This window comes from Macaca thibetana, chromosome 11 (assembly GCF_024542745.1).
Source record: "Macaca thibetana thibetana isolate TM-01 chromosome 11, ASM2454274v1, whole genome shotgun sequence".
NCBI classification, from domain to species: Eukaryota; Metazoa; Chordata; class Mammalia; order Primates; family Cercopithecidae; genus Macaca; species Macaca thibetana.
In genome coordinates this window covers 32,847,708-32,867,331 of record NC_065588.1, presented here as the reverse complement: position 1 = coordinate 32,867,331, position 19,624 = coordinate 32,847,708, and the positions used below count along the sequence as shown (strand labels likewise).

The 19,624-nt window shown below is 42.9% G+C and overlaps 1 protein-coding gene across 1 annotated transcript in view; it reads left to right on the top strand.

Moving 5' to 3' along the window:
• The first annotated feature begins 15,154 nt into the window (after positions 1-15,154).
• Positions 15,155-19,624, top strand: part of PKP2 (plakophilin 2) — a 109,434-nt gene continuing 104,964 nt past the window's right edge. The window contains 1 exon segment of the mRNA XM_050750254.1: positions 15,155-15,480. Within this exon segment, the coding sequence (XP_050606211.1) occupies positions 15,258-15,480 (223 nt within the window). The 5' untranslated portion in view covers positions 15,155-15,257.

Sequence of the window (19,624 nt, the reverse complement as noted above, 5' to 3'; positions counted from 1 at the left end):
CACTCCAGCCTGGGTGACAGAGTGAGACTCCATCTCAAAAAATAAAAAAAAAAAAAAAAAACAGGACAACACTCAGATTTTCCCCTCTTTACACATGTCTGCTTACCTTTTGACCTTCTCCACTATGTTGTGATCCAACATGAAAGCCCTTACCAGAAGCCAGGGCCATGCCTTTGGACTTCTCAGCCTGCAGAACCATGAGCTAGATAAACCTCTTTTCTTCATGGATCGCATAGTTTCAGGTATTCTTTTATGGCAACACGAAATGGACTAAGACACATGTTTTCCAAAATTCTAATTTTTTACTTAAAACCTTGAATCTTGAAATTTATAACAAATATTTGTAGTTGATATCCTTGAATTGACATGCTTACTTCACTAATTTTCAAGAAAATACCTGCCAATTACCCAAGCCTGAATAACTGTATTGTGTCAGTCATTCTCACAAGTAAAAATTGATATCAAATGAACAAGGGTGCTAGTTTCACTTAGAACTCAAACACTGCACAAATGCTTCTCCTCAAGACAATCCTCACACTTCTAAGTGTGACAGAAGTAATTCATGTGTAATTCTAAGTTCATCATATAGAACATTTTTTAGTTTTGATACGGAGTTTCACTCTTGTTGCCCAGGCTAGAATGCAATGGCATAATCTCAGCTCACTGCAACCTCTCCCTCCCGGGTTCAAGTGATTCTCCTGCCTCAGCCTCCTGAGTAGCTGGAATTACAGGTGCCCACCACCACGCCTGGCTAATTTTTGTATTTTTAGTAGAAACAGGGTTTCACCATATTGGCCAGGCTGGTCTCGAACTCCTGACCTCAGCTGATCCACCTGCCTCGGCCTCCCAAAGTGCTGGGATTACAGGTGTGAGCAACCGTGCTCAGCCTAGAATTTTTAAAAGGTAGGTACTTGAGGGTCAAGGTTTAACAAAATTAATAATTTTTATGGTTCCATCAAGGACAGTTCTAAATAAAACTGGTATCTCCTTTTTTACTGCAAGGATGTGGCAATGAAGAATACAATGACGACTTGTCCATTGCCAGCAGTTTTACCCACCATTGCTTTTTATCATAAGGGCAAATGTCAACACAGTGAAAAAGGTAGATAAAGTATCTGTATTATTATGAAAATAGTTTTACTTTGCAGAACTCTCTGAAAGGGTCTCAGAAATCCCTAAAAGTCTGTGGTAAAACCATTAATTGAAATTTATAGACTGGCCAGAAAAATGTATACAGGAATAGCTTTTTAAGAACAGGACTATAAATTTGGAATTCCCAAGAAAATCAGTTGAAAAACTGTCTCCTATCAGTTAATTTACACATATTATTACATAGATCCACAATTCTTCTGTATTACAAGAGTTGCTTGTGTCAAGAGCTATAGGAGACTGAGAAGGGAAAAGAAGTAGTCTTTTTTTTTTTGAAACTGGGTCACACTCTGTCACCCAGGCTGCAGTACGATGGTGTGATCATGGTTCATTGAAGCCTCAATGTCCCCAAGGCTGAAATTATCCTCCCTCAGCTGAAAGGATCCTCTCTTCTCAGCCTCCCAAGCAGCTGGGACTACAGGGAAACGCCACCATGCCCAGCTAATTTTTTTCTATTTTTTTAGAGATGGGGTTTCACCATGTTGCCGAGACTGGTCTCAAACTCCTGGACTCAAGCAATCTGCCTGACTCCCAAAGTGTAAGATTACAGGTGTGAGCCACCACACCCAGCCTAAAAGAAGCAGTGGTTTTTTTTGTTGTTGTTTGTTTGTCTGTTTGTTTTTGAGACAGTCTCGCTCTTTTGCCCAGGCTGTAGTGCAGTGGCACCATCTCCACTGGCTGCAACCTCCGCCTCCTGGGTTCAAGCAATTCTCCTCAGCCTCCCGAGTAGCTGGGATTACAGGCGTGTTCCACCATGCCCAGCTAATTTTTGTATTTTTAGTATAGAGACATGATTTTGCCATGTTGGCCAGACTGGTCTCAAACTCCTGACCTCAGGTGATCCACCTGCCTCAGCCTCCCAAAGCGCTGGGATTATAGGTGTGAGCCCCCACTCCCAGCCAAAGAAACAGTCTTAACCTTCTAAACAACCAGACTTTTCAGGGGTCTTATGAATGATGGTGCTAAATATCCTCCCTCTATAACAAGTGCTTCTGCTACCATTCCCTCCTCTGTATCTGGCTGAGGAAATACATGCTCTAGAGCCCTGAATTCTCTTTTTGATCCCAGTAATTCTTACACTGTACCTGTGGTCTCTTAGTTTATAAATCCATCTCCACTTTCTTTTTCTTCCAGCCCATTCCAGAGGTGACAAATAGACTGATATCTCAGAATCATACCTCTGAGCATGGTCAGTCCCCCCAAAATTTCTGTGACTCTCCACTGAATTCTGCGGTTTTCTTATAGAGTCCCCAGAGACATTTCTCCCTTTAAACAATATTGATACATTACTAAAGCTTGAGAATGTTGTTAAATACAATCCACAGTCTTAACATTCAAGACCTTTGGAGTTTGAACCTTAATTAAGTTTATTGTTTATAATCTACTGATCCTTTTTATCTGTGATTTCCAAAATTGGCTATTCCTTAGAATCAACTTAAAAGCTTTTTGAAGCTACAGATTCCAGATCCCACACTTCAGAGATTCTGATTTATTTCATCTTCAGTGGAGCTCAGAAATCTGTATAATTTTTTAAAGTTTCCACTTCGATTCTAATATTCAACTGAGTCTGGGAACACTAGCTTGAATTACTCTAGTCAGACTGGTTTCCTTGTTAACCTTCCAACTATTACCCTTTTCCACTTCCACACTTCTGCTCTCTCATACCCTCTACCCACTTTCCACCTAATCAAATCCTACCTACCTTCAAGCCCCTGCTCACTTAACACCCAACCATAGCCTCTACAAATCCTCCCTGATTACGCCAATCTGAAAGCAATCTCTTACTCCTGGGACTTCAGAAACAGTGCTTATGTTTCCAATTTTTTGACGCCCTGTACCATCTCCTTTATTTTTGCCTTGAGTAATTTTTGGCATACTATTTTTATTTCACTTTTGACATATTTTTGCTTTATGAGGAGACATATTTTGTCCCCCTATCTACAATGAAAGCCCCTCCAGGGAAAGAATGTGACTTCTTCTCGTTGGATGCCAAGTTCAAAACAGCTATTGCCTTGCATGTTGCTGGCTTAAAGAGAATCTGTAGGCCGGGCGTGGTGGCTCACGCCTGTAATCGCAGCACTTTGGGAGGCCAAGGTGGGTGGATCACCTAAGGTCAGGAGTTTGAGACCAGCCTGGCCAACATGATGAAACTCCATCTCTACTAAAAACACAAAAAATTAGTTGGGCATGGTGGCACATGCCATTGTAATCTCAGCTACTGGAGGCTGATGCAGGAGAATCGTTCGAACCCACGAGGTGGAGGTTGCAGTGCACTGAGATGGCACCATTGCACTCCAGCCTGGGCAACACGAGTGAAACTCCGTCTCAAAAAAAAGAAAAAAAAAAATTCTGTTACTCTAATGCCACATATCTAAAAATTCTAAAATATACAAAATAATATTTAACATTAATACAGCACTTTACGATATTTTTTTGTTTTTGAGACAAAGTCTCACTCCCTCACCCAGGCTGGAGTGCAGTGGTGCAAACTTGGCTCACTGCAACCTCCACCTCCCGGGTTCAAGCAATTCTCCTGTCCCTGCCTCCTGAGTAGCTGGAATTACAGGCCCGCGCCACCGCGCCTGGCTAATTTTTGTACTTTTAGTAGAGACAGAGTTTCACAATGTTGGCCAGGCTGGTCTCGAACTCCTGACCTCAGGTGATCCACCCGCCTCAGCCTACCAAAGTGCTGGGATTACAGGTGTGAGCCACCACACCCAGCCTAATTTTCGTATTTTCAGTAGAGACAGGGTTTCGCCATGTTGGCCAGGCTGGTCTCAAATTCTTGACCTCAGGTGATCCACCCGTCTCGGCCTTCCAAAGTGTTAGGATTACAGGCATGAGCCACCACACCCAGCCCTTTTATGATTTGTAAAGAATTTTAGTATCTGTTATTTCACTTGTTTTATGATTTGTAAAGAATTTTCATATCTGTTATTTCACTTGTCACATTTACCCTATTAAACGTGTCCTATGTATTACCCTCCTTTTCAAGGTAGGAAAATAAGGCTTGGAGAAGTCTAACAACCTGACCAAAGTTAAACAAGTAGTAAGGGGCCTAGTAAGGAAAATAATTCAGGTTTCTGTAACTCCAGAGGCTACGTTCTAAACCATCATGCTATATTTCTTCATACCTCGTGCATTTATTATTCATTTTTAATACCCCAGTTTTTGTTTTCAGTATGTTATATAGGCCAACAAACAAAAAAAGGGGCATCTTCTTTCAGGACACTAGGCTGAGCTCTTTAAAAATATTATGTCATCTCCTTTGATTATCAGGAAGCAAAAACATGACTAGAAAGATTCTAGGGAATGGGCCAGGAAGAACGCATGAGGGCAGATGAAGGCAGCCTTGCTAAGGAGAGGAAGCGTGAACTGGATCTTAGAAGATGGGCAGAAATCAACTATGTAGCCACCAAAATAAAAGGAAATGAGCACCAATAATTTAGGCTATCATAAGAATTTTGGCCTGACTGCTTTTGAACGTTTATGCTGAAGAGTTCCATACATTGAGATAAAGTCAGCTTGGTAAAGTGAGGTCCAGAAGGAAGGTCTTGGAATGCCATGATAATGAATGCTGTCTTGACCACTTAAGCAATGAAGACTTCAGTGGGGAAATCTCCTCACTTAATACTTTTCCGATAACATTCCTGACATGTTGTTTATTGAGTCAATAATTGCCTTGTTATTCATGACTCAAAAGTTCATTTTTTTCTGCTGAAGATGACAAAATTGAAATATTCCCAAGGTTAATCAAAATACCTAGCACATCATTTGAACCTTTTTCCTTTTCTTTTTTTTTTTTTTTTTTTTTTTTGAGATGGACTTTCACTCTTATTGCCCAGGCTGGAGTGCAATGGCTCGATCTCGGCTCACCGCAACCTTGGCCTCCCGCGTTCAAGCAATTCTCCTGCCTCAGCCTTCCGAGTAGCTGGGATTACAGGCACGCGCTACCATGCCCGGCTAATTTTGTATTCTTAGTAGAGACGGGGTGTCTCCATGTTGGCCAGGCTGGCCTCGAACTCCCGACCTCAGGTGATCCGCCGGCCTCAGCCTCCCAAAGTGCTGGGATTATAGGCATGAGCCACCGTGCCCAGTCTTATTTGAACCATTTTCACAGAAGCTGTTGCCACAATCACAACTACAGAAAAATGTTCTTACATCCTCTTCTGTATCACAAGGCAACCACTGGGATTTCTATTTGACTTTGGCTCTGTACCAAGAATATCCCTTGAAAAAGTTTCCTGCTACCTAAGCAAGAACACTACTTTAAGCTTAAAAACAGTGTAACTGAATAGGTTTTAAATTTGAACTTAGTTCAATCCAGTGAAAATATTGGAGAATTTCAGTTGCTGCAGGAAATCTTGGGCTATAAAGATAAAACAAATGAACTTGGGGATTCAGAAGTATGTATTGTTTAGACCTATCCCTGAAACCATGAAAATCCAGTTTCCCAAAAGGCCTTTGCCCTTTAGAGAATTGACACAGAAGCCCTAACTAAAGGGTGGTGGTTCTGGGAGATTTGCCAGAACTCAGCGCTAAGCTCTGGGTTTCAGGTTCCAGAATTAAAACAGATTGGGAACACAGGTGATTGCTTAAACTTACCTTCACTTAACACACTGTTATTCACAGCATTAAGTAAAACAATAATAATGAAATAATATAAATGTCTCAGAATCTCATCTTCATTATAAACCATCTTTCAGAAAAATACAAAAAGGTTTGTCCCCAAATTTAAACTCTATTTAAAAAGAGAGAAGCAGGCCAGGCATGATGGCTCGCGCCTGTAATTCCAGCACTTTGGGAGGCCGAGGTGGGTGAATCACCTGAGGTCAGGAGTTCAAGACCAGCCTGGCCAACATTCTGAAATCCCGTTCTCTACAAAAATACAAAAATTAGCTGGGCATGATGGCGGGTGCCTGTAATCCCAGCTACTCAGGAGGCTGAGGCGGGAGAATCACTTGAACCCAGGAGGCGGAGGTTGCAGTGAGCTAAGATAGCGCCATTGCCCTCCAGCCTGGGTGACACAGTGAAACTCTGTCTAAAAAACAAAAAGAAAAAAGTAGAGAAGCACTAAAACTAAAATGTCTTTCTGTTAATATTCATTTAACATATCTTGTAAGCTTACTATATGTATGGATTCTAAGAAGTACAGAAGAATTGGTAAACAAGACACAGTTTCTGCTTGCTTAGCTCTTACATTCTACTAGGAAAGATAATACATATGAACACATATACCTCTACAAGCAAGAAAATTATCAGGCATGCTAAGTACTTTGCAGAGAGTGACAAGGTGGCTACTTCAGACTGTTGGCCAGGAAATTCCTTCTGAGGAAGAGATATTTAAACAAATCTGAATGACAACAAGTGAAGCCCATGGAAATCTGCGGAAAACATATTCCAGGAAGTGGAAAGAATTAATGCACAGGTATATTTCTTCAAGAAATAATAAGGGAATCCCTACCTCTCAGCCTCACTTGGACAATTTTTAAATTAGGATCCTACTGCAGACCTAATAAAAGAGAACAGAACATAATGGGAAAGCAATGTAAAATAATGAGATTGGACAAATAAATTGCTATTATTATGAAATACAACAGCTATACTCCAAATGAATAGCACACTTTCCTTCTTACTGTTGTAAAGGTATCATGTATTTTTCTCTTATCATTGTAAGTAGGGATACCACGATAAAAGCATACTATTAGTCAGCTTTGAGGTTAAATTGTGCATTTAGTATTTTCTATTATTAATCAGTGTACTTTGAATAAAATACAAGATGGTGACTGTTCAAGCATCAGTGACCTTACTAAGATGGGGAGCAAATTGGAACTCCACTCACTTTTGAACCAGCAGAGGAACAGCAGGGACTGCTTCATGTCTAGTGAAACATGTCATGATTTCTAGATACCCAAGGTTCCTGTGAATAGAGCTTAAGCTCCACTGATATCACAGGCAAAGAGCTATGTAAGAGATAATGTATCTCATACTGGGTAAATCAAGATTGCCTTCCTTTGATTTATTTCCTCCAGCCATCAAAAAGTAATAATAATCCTGACAACCTCTGAGAGATATGCCAATTCTAAAATAAAAAATAATTTAATAGTTACCATTTATTGAGCACTAAGGTGTTAAGATGGTTTGCAAAGACTGCCACAATATTTCCTCCCATCCCTGCATGCATCCCCCTCGTAATATAACTTTGTCTTTTCTCCCTTAAAAGGTGATATCTCTTTCCCTGTCCTTTGAATCTGAGCTGGTTGTGTGACATGCTTCAATCAATAGAGTGTGGTCAAAATGAGGCCAGGCGTGGTGGCTCACGTCTGTTAATCCCAGCACTTTGGGAGGCTGAGGAGGGCAGATCACCTCAGGTCAGGAGTTTGAGACCGGCCTGGCCAACATGGTGAAACCCCGTCTCTACGAAAAATACAAAAATTAGCCAGACATGGTAGTAGGTGTCTGTGATCCCAGCTACTTGGGAGCTGAGGCAGGAGAATTGCTTGAACCCAGGGGACGGAGGTTGCAGTGAGCCACAATTGTGCCATTGTACTCCAGTCTAGGTTAAAAGCAATACTCCATTGAAAGAAAGAAAGAAAGAGAGAAAGAGAGAAGGAGAGAAGGAGAGAAAGAGAGAAAGAAGGAAGGAAGGAAGGAAGGAAGGAAGGAAGGAAGGAAGGAAGGAAGGAAGGAAGGAAAGGAAGGAAGGGAAGGAGGGAGGGGGAGGGAGGGAGGGGGAGGGAGGGAGGGAGGGAGGGAGGGAGGGAAGGAAGGAAGGAAGGAAAGGAAGGAAAGGGAAGAAACGGAAGAAAGGGAAGAAAGGAAGGAAGGAAGGAAGGAAAGAAAAAAAGGAAGGAAGGAAGGAAAGAAAAAAGTAAGGAAGGAAGGAAGGAAAGAAGAAAAGGAAGGAAGGAAGGAAGGAAAGAAGGACGGAAGTCTGTCAAGATGACATTTTGCTGGGAATATAGACTTAAAGCGATCTAGATTGCTTCTGCTCTCGCTGTCTTAGAATGCTACTCCCACCCAAGACCACCTTGTGGAGAAGCCTACTGCAGGATGAAAGGTCACATGGAAGGGGAGGCTCAGTCCTTGTAGTTGTTCCAGTCATACCAGTTGCAATCCCAGATGTATGAGTATGGCTGTCTTAGACTATCCAGCCCCAGCCAAGTCACCTGCTGGCCTTAGCCACAAAAGTGAAAAGAGCCCAGGCCTGCAGAACTGGATCAACCACAAAATCATGAAAAAGAGATCATTTTTGTTTTAAGCTCTTAAATGTTGGGAAGGTTTTTTTGTTTTATGTGTGTATGTTTTTCTTTTGCAATTATAGATAACTGATACACTAATTATAAACTACGAGATCGAAGTACCTTATATTTAGTAACTAAGTGAATGTTCTGCCCATCCTAAGAGGCCAATACTATCAATGATACAGATAATATCCAATATTGGATACAATATCTGATACAGATAATATTTTTTGAATTGTTTGGATATATACAGATAATATCCAAACAATTCAAAAAATATATATAGTGCAGTATTATTTAAACAATGCATGACAGTGAGGTGCTATATTCTCTACAGAGTTATGAAAATCAATCCTATGAGTTTCTCTGACATTTTCATAAGCTTAGCAATCACTAAACATTGTGTTCCCATAGCCGGCACTCAAGTCACTTCGGCATATTGTTTCAGGCCAGGCCATGTCCTGCAGGATGTTTCCTCCTGCTCAGCTGCAGCTGGGCCCACAGGCAAACGAATTAATTGAAATACCTATAGGTGAGATATTACACTCTATTCACTATTCATTTGAGCACCTGTTAGCTATCTCGGTGCTGGGTTCTATGGTAGAGACAAAGGAGTTCTGACCATGGTTCCTATTAAAGCCAAGAACCTATGGTAGGACTTGTCCGTGTTGTGCCCACCCTTCAGCATCTCTGAACATCAGGTGAAAGACCTGACAGCCATTAATGGGGCAGCTGTGGTCATCCATCCAGAAGGTATTCATTTTAACTAATGTACTGTGCTTCTGCATGCCCATGAGTCATGGTTAAAGGGACTGTTTTGAAGCCTCCGTGACTATGAACAAATTGCTCATTGCCAGCCCTCAGGGTTGCCCACCTGATTTCCACCTCCTACATCACATTTGGGGTCTTTCAAAAAGAATAGGTTTCAAACCTACACGCCTACAGTATATCCAAAATTGCAGACAAAATGAACATCTGAATGACATATAAACACCTTAACCCCCACTGCTGCTGAAAGTCCCCATCAGAGAGCAGTGCTCAGCATCTTACATGTGAATCGCTTCCTTTTCTAGCCCTGATTCCGTTTCATTACATGTAGTTAATCATAAAACTGCTACTGATTGCCTTGGCAACATATCTGTTTGCTAAAAGAGGGACTACATTCTGAGGTTTATTTTAAATTTTCTACCTGCCAGGTCCCTTACACTAATTTATGATATATTTTTTTAAAAAGCAATATATATTAATAGCCTAGAGAGAGTGGCAGAAAATACTTCACGTAAGTTAACACTCATGAGAATGTTAGTTTATTATTTTTTAAATATAAATCAAAGAGCTTTGGTGCCATTAATGTTATTTAATATTCCCCATTAAAATATTCTTTCTGCTCCAACATTTATACTATATTTAGTCTTCTAGTAACTTCCTGAATTATTTGCATATTAAAATTTCTCATAGAGGAATTTATGTATGGTTAAAGAAAATAAAGATTATTCTGTGGAAGCCCTAACTGTAGATTTTAAAACAATAAATGATTAGCGCTTTGAGGCTATATAGTGTATAAATCAAATAAAAATGCAAGGTTTAAACTCAAGAATTTCTGAGTCTTTACTGTAGGTTCAAAGCAAAAGGAACTGTAGCCTCATAATTTGGTTATCTGTTATTTACATTCCACTTCAACATTCCTGTGGTTTTGCCTTTTTATTTTTCTTTTTTCAGATTCTGGTGGAAAATGAAAACCAAAGAAATGGAAGAGTTTTGAAAACGGAACCTAAATACCAAAAGGTAGCATATCGTAGAACAGCCAAACACTGCAAAAGCATTCAATAAAAGGAAGCGTTTTATCCTGTGCTTCGCTTTGTTAGCTAGAGGGTAGCTGTTATCTCAGGGTCTGCTCACAGTTTAGGAAGTTGGGTAGGCAGCTTTCCCAAGAAATGAGAAGAACATGACAGGGCCCGCTCGCTGTTGGAATATAAGCACATCTAGGCTACATTTAGGAGCACAACACTAGAGTGTGCATACATCCTCACCCTGTGGGTGAGGTTCTCAACTCTAAAAATATCCTTTTTTTTCTTTTTTCGAGATGGAGTCTTGCTCTGTCACCCAGGCTGGTATACAGTGGCGTGATCTTGGCTCAATGCAACCTCCGCCTCCTGGGTTCAAGCGATTGTCCTGCTTCAGCCTCCCAAGTAGCTGGGATTACAGGCACTGGCCAGCATGCCTGGCTAATTTTTGTATTTTTAGTAGAGACAGGGTTTCACCATATTGGCCAGGCTGGTCTCGAACTCCTGACCTTGTGATCCGTCCGCCTCAGCCTCCCAAATTGCTGAGATTATAGGCGTGAGCCACTGTGCCCGGTAAAAATATCCTTGTAAGTTGTTTTTCTGATTTTCAAAGAGATTGTTCTACTGAATCATTGCATTCTGTGAGTATTCAAAAATTTTAAACTGCATCTTGGTTTAGTTTTTTTTTTATTTATAAGGACGATTACATAGCTAATTAGCAGACTATCTAGTATATAATGGTATCTATGTGACTTTTTGTTGTTGTTCTGTGGGTTTTTTGAGACAGGGTCTCATTCTGTCACGCAGACTAGAGTATAGTAGCAATCAGGACTCACTGCAGCCTCAACCTCACAGGCTCAAGTGATCCTCCCACCTCAGTCTCCCAAGTAGCTGGGACCTCAGGTGTGCATTGCTGCCACAAGCAGCTAATTTTATTTTGTTTTATTTTATTTTTGCAGAGACAGAGTCTCCCTATGTTGCCCAGGCTAGTCTCAAATTCCTGGGCTCAAGCATCCTCCTGCCTTGGCCTCCTAAAGTGCTGGGATTGCAGGTGTGAACCACTACACCCAGTCCTAAGTGACTTTTTAAAAGATAAGAGTTACCCAGAGTTTGAAAGCCTAAATCATTATTACTAACAGTTGTTAAGCACTTATTATATGCCATGTAATGTACCAAGAGCTTTTATGCAGGATTCATTCATTCCATGTATTCCTATTTCCTACCTATTCTAGGTCCTGGAGAACAGCAGTAAGCAAAACAAAATCCCTATTTCACAGAGTTTATATGCCAGCAAGGAAACAATCAACAATTAAATAAGTGAAACATAAAGCATGTGTGATTAAAATAATTGCTATGGAGAAGAATTAAGCAGAGAAGGGAAAGAGTGACTGTGTGTGAAAGGGTATCAACCAGTAAGTTGACAAAAAAGCAGAGACCTGAAAGAAGTGAGGTGGTCTAAAAGGGGATCTCAGCCTGGGCAACATGGCAAAACCCCGACTCTACAAAAAAAAAAAAAAAAAAAAAACCCAAAAAATTAGCAGGGGGTGGTGGCACGTGCCTGTGGTCTCAGCTACTTGGCGATGGGGGTGAGGGTGCTGAGGTGGTAGGATTTCTTGGGAGATGGAAGTTGGAGTAAGCAGAGATTGTGCTACGACACTCCGGCCTGGGTGACAGTAAGACCCTTTCTTTTTTTTCTTTCTTTTTTTTTTTTGAGACAGAGTTTCGCTCTTGTTGCCCAGGCTGGAATGTAATGGTGCCATCTTGGCTCACTGCAACCTCTGCCTCCTGGGTTCAAGCGATTCTCCTGACTTCAGCCTTCCAAGTAGCTGGGATTACAGGTGCCTGCCACCATGCCTGGCTAATTTTTGTATTTTTAGTAGAGACGGGGTTTCACCATGTTGGCCAGGCTGGTCTCAAACTCCTGACCTCAGGTGATCCTCCTGCCTCAACCTCCCAAAGTGCTGGGATTACAGATGCGAGTCACCACACCTGGCCTGAGACCCTTTCTCTTACACACACACACACACACACACACACACACACACACACACACACAAAATAAAATAAAAAACAAAAAAAGAAAAGAGGATCTCTGGCACCACTAAAGAACTTATGCAACCAACTACCAGCTGTTCCCCAAAAACTTACGGAAATAAAAAATTAAAAAAAGAAAGGAAGCTGATGTCTGGGCTAGGTGCAGTGGCTCACGCCTGTAATCTCAGCACTTTGGGAGGCTGAGATGGGTGGATCACCTGAGGTCAGGAGTTCAAGACCAGCCTGGCCAACATGGCAAAACCCAGTCTTAAAATACAAAAATTACCTGGTGTGTGGTGGTGCCCGACTGAAGTCCCAGCTACTTGAGAGACTGAGGCAGGAGAATCACTTGAACCCAGGAGGCAGAGGCCGCAGTGAGCCAAGATCACATCACTGCACTCCTACCTGAGCAACACAGCAACGCTCCAGCTCAAAAAAAAAAAAAAAAAAAAAAAAAAAAAGGAAGTGGATCTCTGGGGGATGTTGAACATGTCTAATGTACTACTTATTGCTTAACTTTTACAACAACACTATTGATATGGTTTGACTGTATCTCCACCCAAATCTCATCTTGAATTATAGTTCCCATAATCCCCATGTGTCATGGGAGGGACCCAGTGGGAGGTAATTGACTTATGGGGTGGATGGTTTTATAAGGGGCTTCTCCCCCTTTGCTCAGCTTTCATTCTCTCTCCTGCCACCCTGTGAGGAGGTGCCTTCTTGCCATGATTCTAAGTTTCATGGGGCTCCCCAGCCTTGAGGAACTGTGAGTCAATTAAACCTCTTTATAAATTACCCAGTCTCATGTAGTTCTTCACAGCAGCGTACAAACAGACTAATTATAACTATGTAGTAGATACTTTTATTGCTCCCATTTGTAGATAAGAGAATGTACAGAGGTACAAAAATCTAAAGAAATTTGCTTGTGGCCATATACTTACAAGGGGGAAGCTACGGTTAAAACCTAGATTTTCCTCACTCACAAGCTGTGCTGTTAATCACCTTCCCTCCCCTCAAATCACCTAACAATCCAACATCAAGATTTCTATGTGCCCAATTATTGGTACCTACCCAATAGGATAATCAATTCGAACATCACAATTTTAAAAAATTAATTTGAGAGGAAAAAAGTATCTGAGGTTTGGCTCATTAAAATAAATGAGAAAAATTTCTCTCTATTCTCCTGGTGAGGAATCTAATTGGAGGCAGAGCTGACATTCTAAGTCATGGCTCTTCAGGTACAAAATAACAAGGAATGCCCCCAACTGACCCTGTAGGGACAGATACTAAAACTGTCTCTCAAAGCAGCAGACTCTAGTCTGCCAGAAGAGGCCATGAAAAGAGAGAGAGAGAACACCAGGAATGTTGCTGGACATTTCTATCATCACTTACCTTCAGTTTACCCCTCTTTTTTCAATTACATTTCAGCATCATGGTTGGATGTTTCCATCTGGCTATATAACCAAGCTTTACGCAAGGTGTAATTTGCTTAAACAGTGGTCCATTCTGCTGGGGTGGGAGCAATTGCTTTCAGGACTCACATCCATATGGCTCCCACTTAGCCACGTGGCCTGCTGACAAAAGATGGCAGAACTGTCACCACTGTGTTGTCCAGGCTTTCAGTCCTTTGGTTTCCTCTTCACTCCCTGGACGCTCATGTAAAAAGGGAGGCCATACACCTGTGCCTTGTGTGTCTAAGCATTCGGTGTGTGTCTAAAGGCAGAAGGGTGTGGGTAGGAAAATGGAGACGAGGGAAGCTGCGTTCGCCAAACACTCCAGATTTGAGTAAGTGGGGTTTTGCAGCAATTGAGTGATTTGAGAGAAAGTGAACATACAAACCCAAGCAATCAAAGGGAAGATTATCTTACTTAATACCAGGGATACATGTTTTTCTTTCTGCCTCTTAAGTCCAAAGAGGAAAATCAAGACAAGTGGCTTTGGTTGTAAACTTTAAGGTCAAGGATCCTTTCTGTTGAGCTTAGCTCTCAAGTTCTCAGTAGTCAACTGCGGTGAAACATAATTAATAGCACGATAAATACAAGTTGTGGAAGATTCGATTGAAAGTTGGAGGCCTTCTCTGTGGATCTCTCTATAAAGAACCTGCAATAAAGAGGACTTAATCAACGTTAAAAGGGCTATTAAAAAAGCATCGTCTATTAAAATTCATTTCTTCTCTAGAGCCTCTTGCTGGAGTTTCTCTGTGTGGGTGTGTTCGTAAGAGAGGAATGGGTGAGCAAGAGTACTGGGTACAATTCGTGTATCTTCAAGAGAAAACAGAAGCTCTCAATGAGGAAGAACATATGTTTCTGGGACTGCATCTGTGCAAAAAGTACATAGTCCTGAAGTTGTACTAAGAAAAAAACACTCTCTTTAGAAAGTCTTTTATTTCACACATGTCATCTTCTTGGCACATTTCCCTCATATTGCCCTTTCCGCCTGACCAAATAGCCCTTTCTCACCCTTGGGTCCAGGAAAACCAGGAAACGTTTCCAACAGTCCGACAAAGCCTGACTAACCAGACATACTACTCGCTCGGGGATCCCGCAGGCAAGCCTCAGTCTAAGAACAGGAGTGACTCTCCAGGGCGCACCTGCCTGCAGGGCAGCCCCTCCCTGCATCAAGCGGAAATCCATCCTGTCCAGCGCGGGGCGTGGGCAGAGCGGGGCGCGGCCCCGGCAGGGCAGGCGGTATCCGCTGGAACTCCGACAACGTGCGCGACCCCGGGCGAACCGCACCTCTCTCCCCACCTCCCCGCGGGCGGGTACAAGTCACCAGGTGTCCGCGCGCGCGGCAGGGCCCGCCCCCGCTCCCCGGGCCCGACTGCGCGTGCCCGGCCGGAGCCGCGCCCCCTCCCCAGGGAAGGCCGGGCGTCCCGCCCACGAGGCCGAGCTCCCCCCGGCCCGGGCCTCTCACCGGCGCTGGGGGCGGGCCAGGGGCGGGGCCGGACCCGAGCGGGGCGGGGCTCGCGCCAGCGCCCCCAGCTCCGTGGCTGCTTCGCCCGCGAGTCCCAAGGCAGGCGAGCGGCTCGGTCGCCCCCACCGGCCCCATGGCAGCCCCCGGCGCCCCAGCTGAGTACGGCTACATCCGGACCGTCCTGGGCCAGCAGATCCTGGGACAACTGGACAGCTCCAGCCTGGCGCTGCCTTCCGAGGCCAAGCTGAAGCTGGCGGGGAGCAGCGGCCGCGGCGGCCAGACAGTCAAGAGCCTGCGGATCCAGGAGCAGGTGCAGCAGACCCTCGCCCGGAAGGGCCGCAGCTCCGTGGGCAACGGTGAGTGGAGCCCGCCGCTCCCCGGCGCCGCCCCCTGCCCCGCACCCCGTCACCTCTTCCTATCCCGCCCTCACCCCGCGTGCTGGGAGTGCGGGACCCCATGTTGTGCCCACCTGTTGCTCGCCGTCCTCGGTGTGACCGACTTGCTTGTGGAAAGCACTCTTTTCCATAACCTATTACTCAGCTTCGTCATATAGATACCTATGTATATTAAATATTGTACATATCTATCAGTGTTAAAGACCTCACTTCAAGGTATCACCCCTTTCTTTTTCTACTCCGCCCGTCCGCACCCCTCGGTGGTGCGGACTTAATTTGGAGGTTCAGGGAGTCTATAAACACCTTGAGATGCTATGCAGAATTTTGGTGTGTACGATCTTTTTCTGGGAGAAGGAGCCCTTCACTTTTATTAGATTTGTTAAATAGTTCATGACCCCCATAAATATCTTGGAAAAAAAAAAAAAAAAAAAAACCCGACAGCACTGGCGCTCCTACAACCTATAAATTGGGATTGTGTTGTCTTGTGCTAGTACTTCGGGACGCTCCACCCTCTTAGGAGGCGAGTTGTGGATCTAGGGAGTGAAGAAAGTGGCTAGGAGGCTTTGGTCCAGGGAACAAACACGCCGAGGGGGAGGTAGGGGACTTTGGCCCTGCCGGCAACAGCCCTGCCCGCCTAGCTGCGCTTCCCACCCCCACCAATGCGGGTGTGGTGCAAGGCTGATCCCTCCAAAAAATTAAACCCGGAGGTGAAAAGGGTGTAAGCACACACACGCACACTATGTTCGTGATTGATAGACGGGGGAGGTGAAGGGAAAGAAGATGGCAAGCCACTTGTAAAAATTAGAGATCATGATGTATTCTTTTCTCCCCTGCTGAAGTCAGGTGATCGGATCAACTCAGTAACCCTTGTTTTACTTGTTGTGTGTGTGAGTTTGCATTATAAAAGCACTATGTTGGCTTATTATAGCAAAAAGGAGAGGAAAGAAATTGAGCAATTAAGTTGGAATATCTGTTTCCTGCAACGTGCAATTGTTTCTGTATGAAGTAAACTTGGGCATTGGCGAATGTAGGCTAACCCATTCTAATTTCTACTAGGAAAATAGAAAAATTCTAACAGGCCAGACCACAGGTTTCAAACAGCAGAGTCTGGGAGGCTGTACTGTTCGTGTAGAAGAATCCGAAAGGATCAGGTAGTCAATGTTAACATACTTGAAAGGTAAAGAGAAGATGTTCAATGATCATAGTTAATATAACTGAGGGCCTAGTATGTGCCAAGAATTGGGCAATGTGGTTTGCATTCATTTGAGATATATATATATTTAAAAACTTGTGAGCTAGTATTTTAATCCTCATTTTACAGATGAGGAAACTAAGCAGTTAAGTAACACTGAGGCTCTCATAGATGGTAAGTGGCAGAGCTGGTATTTAAACTCCCAAACCTGATTTTTAAACTTATCAGTTTTATCATTAAGTTTTAAAATGATTAATACAAAGTGGGATTTGTTAGATGCTAAGCCTCTCCATGGCCCCCTCCCATTTTTCTTTAAATAAAATTGAGGAATTTCTGAAAGGCTGGGGAGGTCTAGAAAACACAGAACTGCTGCAATACATGGAGGGAAAGACCTTATATTTAGACTTAGGAGTCTGACTAAAGATTCCAGGATGAGTGAGGCCAGTCTTTGATGAGTGGAGCCATCACACCCATTCATTCTCTGTGCCCATAGGTCCAGTGCTAAACTGAAATCAAATCAGCTTCCTCTGCGTGGGGGACACAGGAGGCATATTAGATATTCTTTCTTATCCATGAGAATGGCCAGCCAGGAAGAGAACAAGCAGATACAACTCTTCCATAAATGGAGCCATGAACAGAAGAAAAGGGAATGTTGCTGAGCATCTACTATGTGCCTATTCCAGAATCTTCACCGTATTCTTGAAACAATTGTGTGAGATAGATACGAGAATCCATCTCACATATGAACTATGTGTCTGTCAGCATTGGTTGGAAATTTAATCCCAACTCCACACACAATCTGTTCTCTCTACAATGTAATGCATCACCTGTGTGGTGAATTCAGCAAGCATCAAATGAGTATGTTATTCATGCTGGGCACTGTGCAGGTGCTGAATTAAACACAAAGACTCTGCTTGCTTTAAAGCAAAAAGTTTAAAGAAGGAAGTCAACTGCTAGAAAAATACATTACCAAATAAAAAGTAGTAAGTGACCTAAAAGAATGGCTAATATATTAATGGAGTTTAGAAGTGTAAATTGGCCGAGCATGGTGGCTCATGCCTGTAATCCCAGCACTTTGGGAGGCCGAGGCGGGAGGATCACCTGAGGTCGGGAGTTTGAGACCAGCCTGACCAACATGGTAAAACCCCATCTCCACCAAAAATACAAAAAATTAGCCGGGCTTGGTGGGGGATGCCTGTAATCCCAGCTACTCGGAAGGCTGAGTCAGGAGAATCGCTTGAACCGGAGAGGTAGAGGTTGCAGTGAGTGGAGATCGCGCCATTGCACTCCAGCCTGGGCAAAAAGAGCGAAACTCCGTCTCAAAAAAAAAAAAAAAAAAAAAAAAAAAAAAAAAAAAGTAAGTTACTCCTAGTAGCACAAAATTTTGAAAAGCTTCTGGAGGCAGAGCTCAAAAATTCAGTAGGACTGGACATAGGGAGGTGATTGGAGAAAAATCATTCTAAGAGGGAACAGAATGAATATTTCACAGTTCACAGAGTTGATATGGTAGAACAAAGGGCGCTATCTTGGTCCTTCTGCTATAATGCTTGGGGCAACTACTTGACTGGCTCTTCCAACTAAGGAACAAAGTGTTTGAAATATTTTGATTGCAACAGCAGCTTTCCAGTAAGCTGAAATACACTCTGCAGCCTACACAGAAGTACAAATCAGGCAGAGAGATAAGGCAGCAAACAACACCTACTTACTTTAAAGCCTCAGCCTTCTGAGACTCAAAAAGGAAATCAGCTTCAAAGGAATTTAACATTAGCATGCCATGAAACAATTACCAGGGGTGGTTCCTATGTATTGTTTAATTTAAATTCTTTGAAAAGGTCTGGGGGCTCGTAGTGGTTCTGACTATAATTTTTATTATTTCCATATTATTATCCTGTCTCTCAAGTTGAAACAGACAAGCAATTGTTGAAACAGTGCTGGTCTGGAAAAAATCCTGTATCAACATAAGAAATTCCAGGAAGAAAAGACCCTGATGTTAACTGCTATTAGCTCCAGGGCCCTGGAGAATTCTGAGTTGTTGACAAACCTGTATGGCTGAGACAGTGGATAACCTGCTGAAAACAGAAATGAGATAAATGTGGCTGATTTGTTGATAAGTATCTCGCAAGGGTCTTTAACCCTTTGACTTCTTTCCAATGCCTTAGTGATTTTCATTGTAAATCACTCAGTGACTTTTGGTGTTATTTTTAATTGTGCTGAACATTTTAAAGTCGGCTATAACTCTTTGGGAAGGGGGTCTTCAGAGGTGTATAGCAGCATTGTGAAGTAAGTCTGTATTGTAGCTAATAGTTAAAATATTTTCCTAAAATAAACAGAAGGCATTTAAGAATTGCAAGTATTGGCAAAGGGAAAAATTAAAAGTGTCCGTATCCTATTGATTACACTTGCCTTAAAAGTACTACTTGTTACACAGTTCTCCCCTCGGGGTACCTGAGTAGAGAGAAAGTTGTGTTTTAAATTGTATTTACTACTTGTAAAGGACACTGAACAATCTCCTAATGCAATTTACAGCCTCTTTGAAAATCCACCATAAAACTTGAGGCACGCTATTATCTTAGGTGATTTCCTTGGTGATGCTGCTTTTCAGTATCTGTGATCAAAGTGAATTCTGGGTCAGGCGCAGTGACTCATGCCTGTAATCCCAGCATTTTGGGAAGCCGAGACGGGTGGATCACCTGAGGTCAGGAGTTTGAGATCAGACTGGCCAACATGATGAAACCCCGTCTGTACTAAAAATAAAAAAAAAAAATTAGCCAGGTGTGGTGGTGCGTGCCTGTAATCCCAGCTACTCAGGAGGCTGAGGCAGGAGAATCGTTTGAACCTGGGAGTCAGAGGTTGCAGTGAGCCAAGATCATGCCACTGCACTCCAGCCGGGGCGATGGAGTGAGACTCTATCTC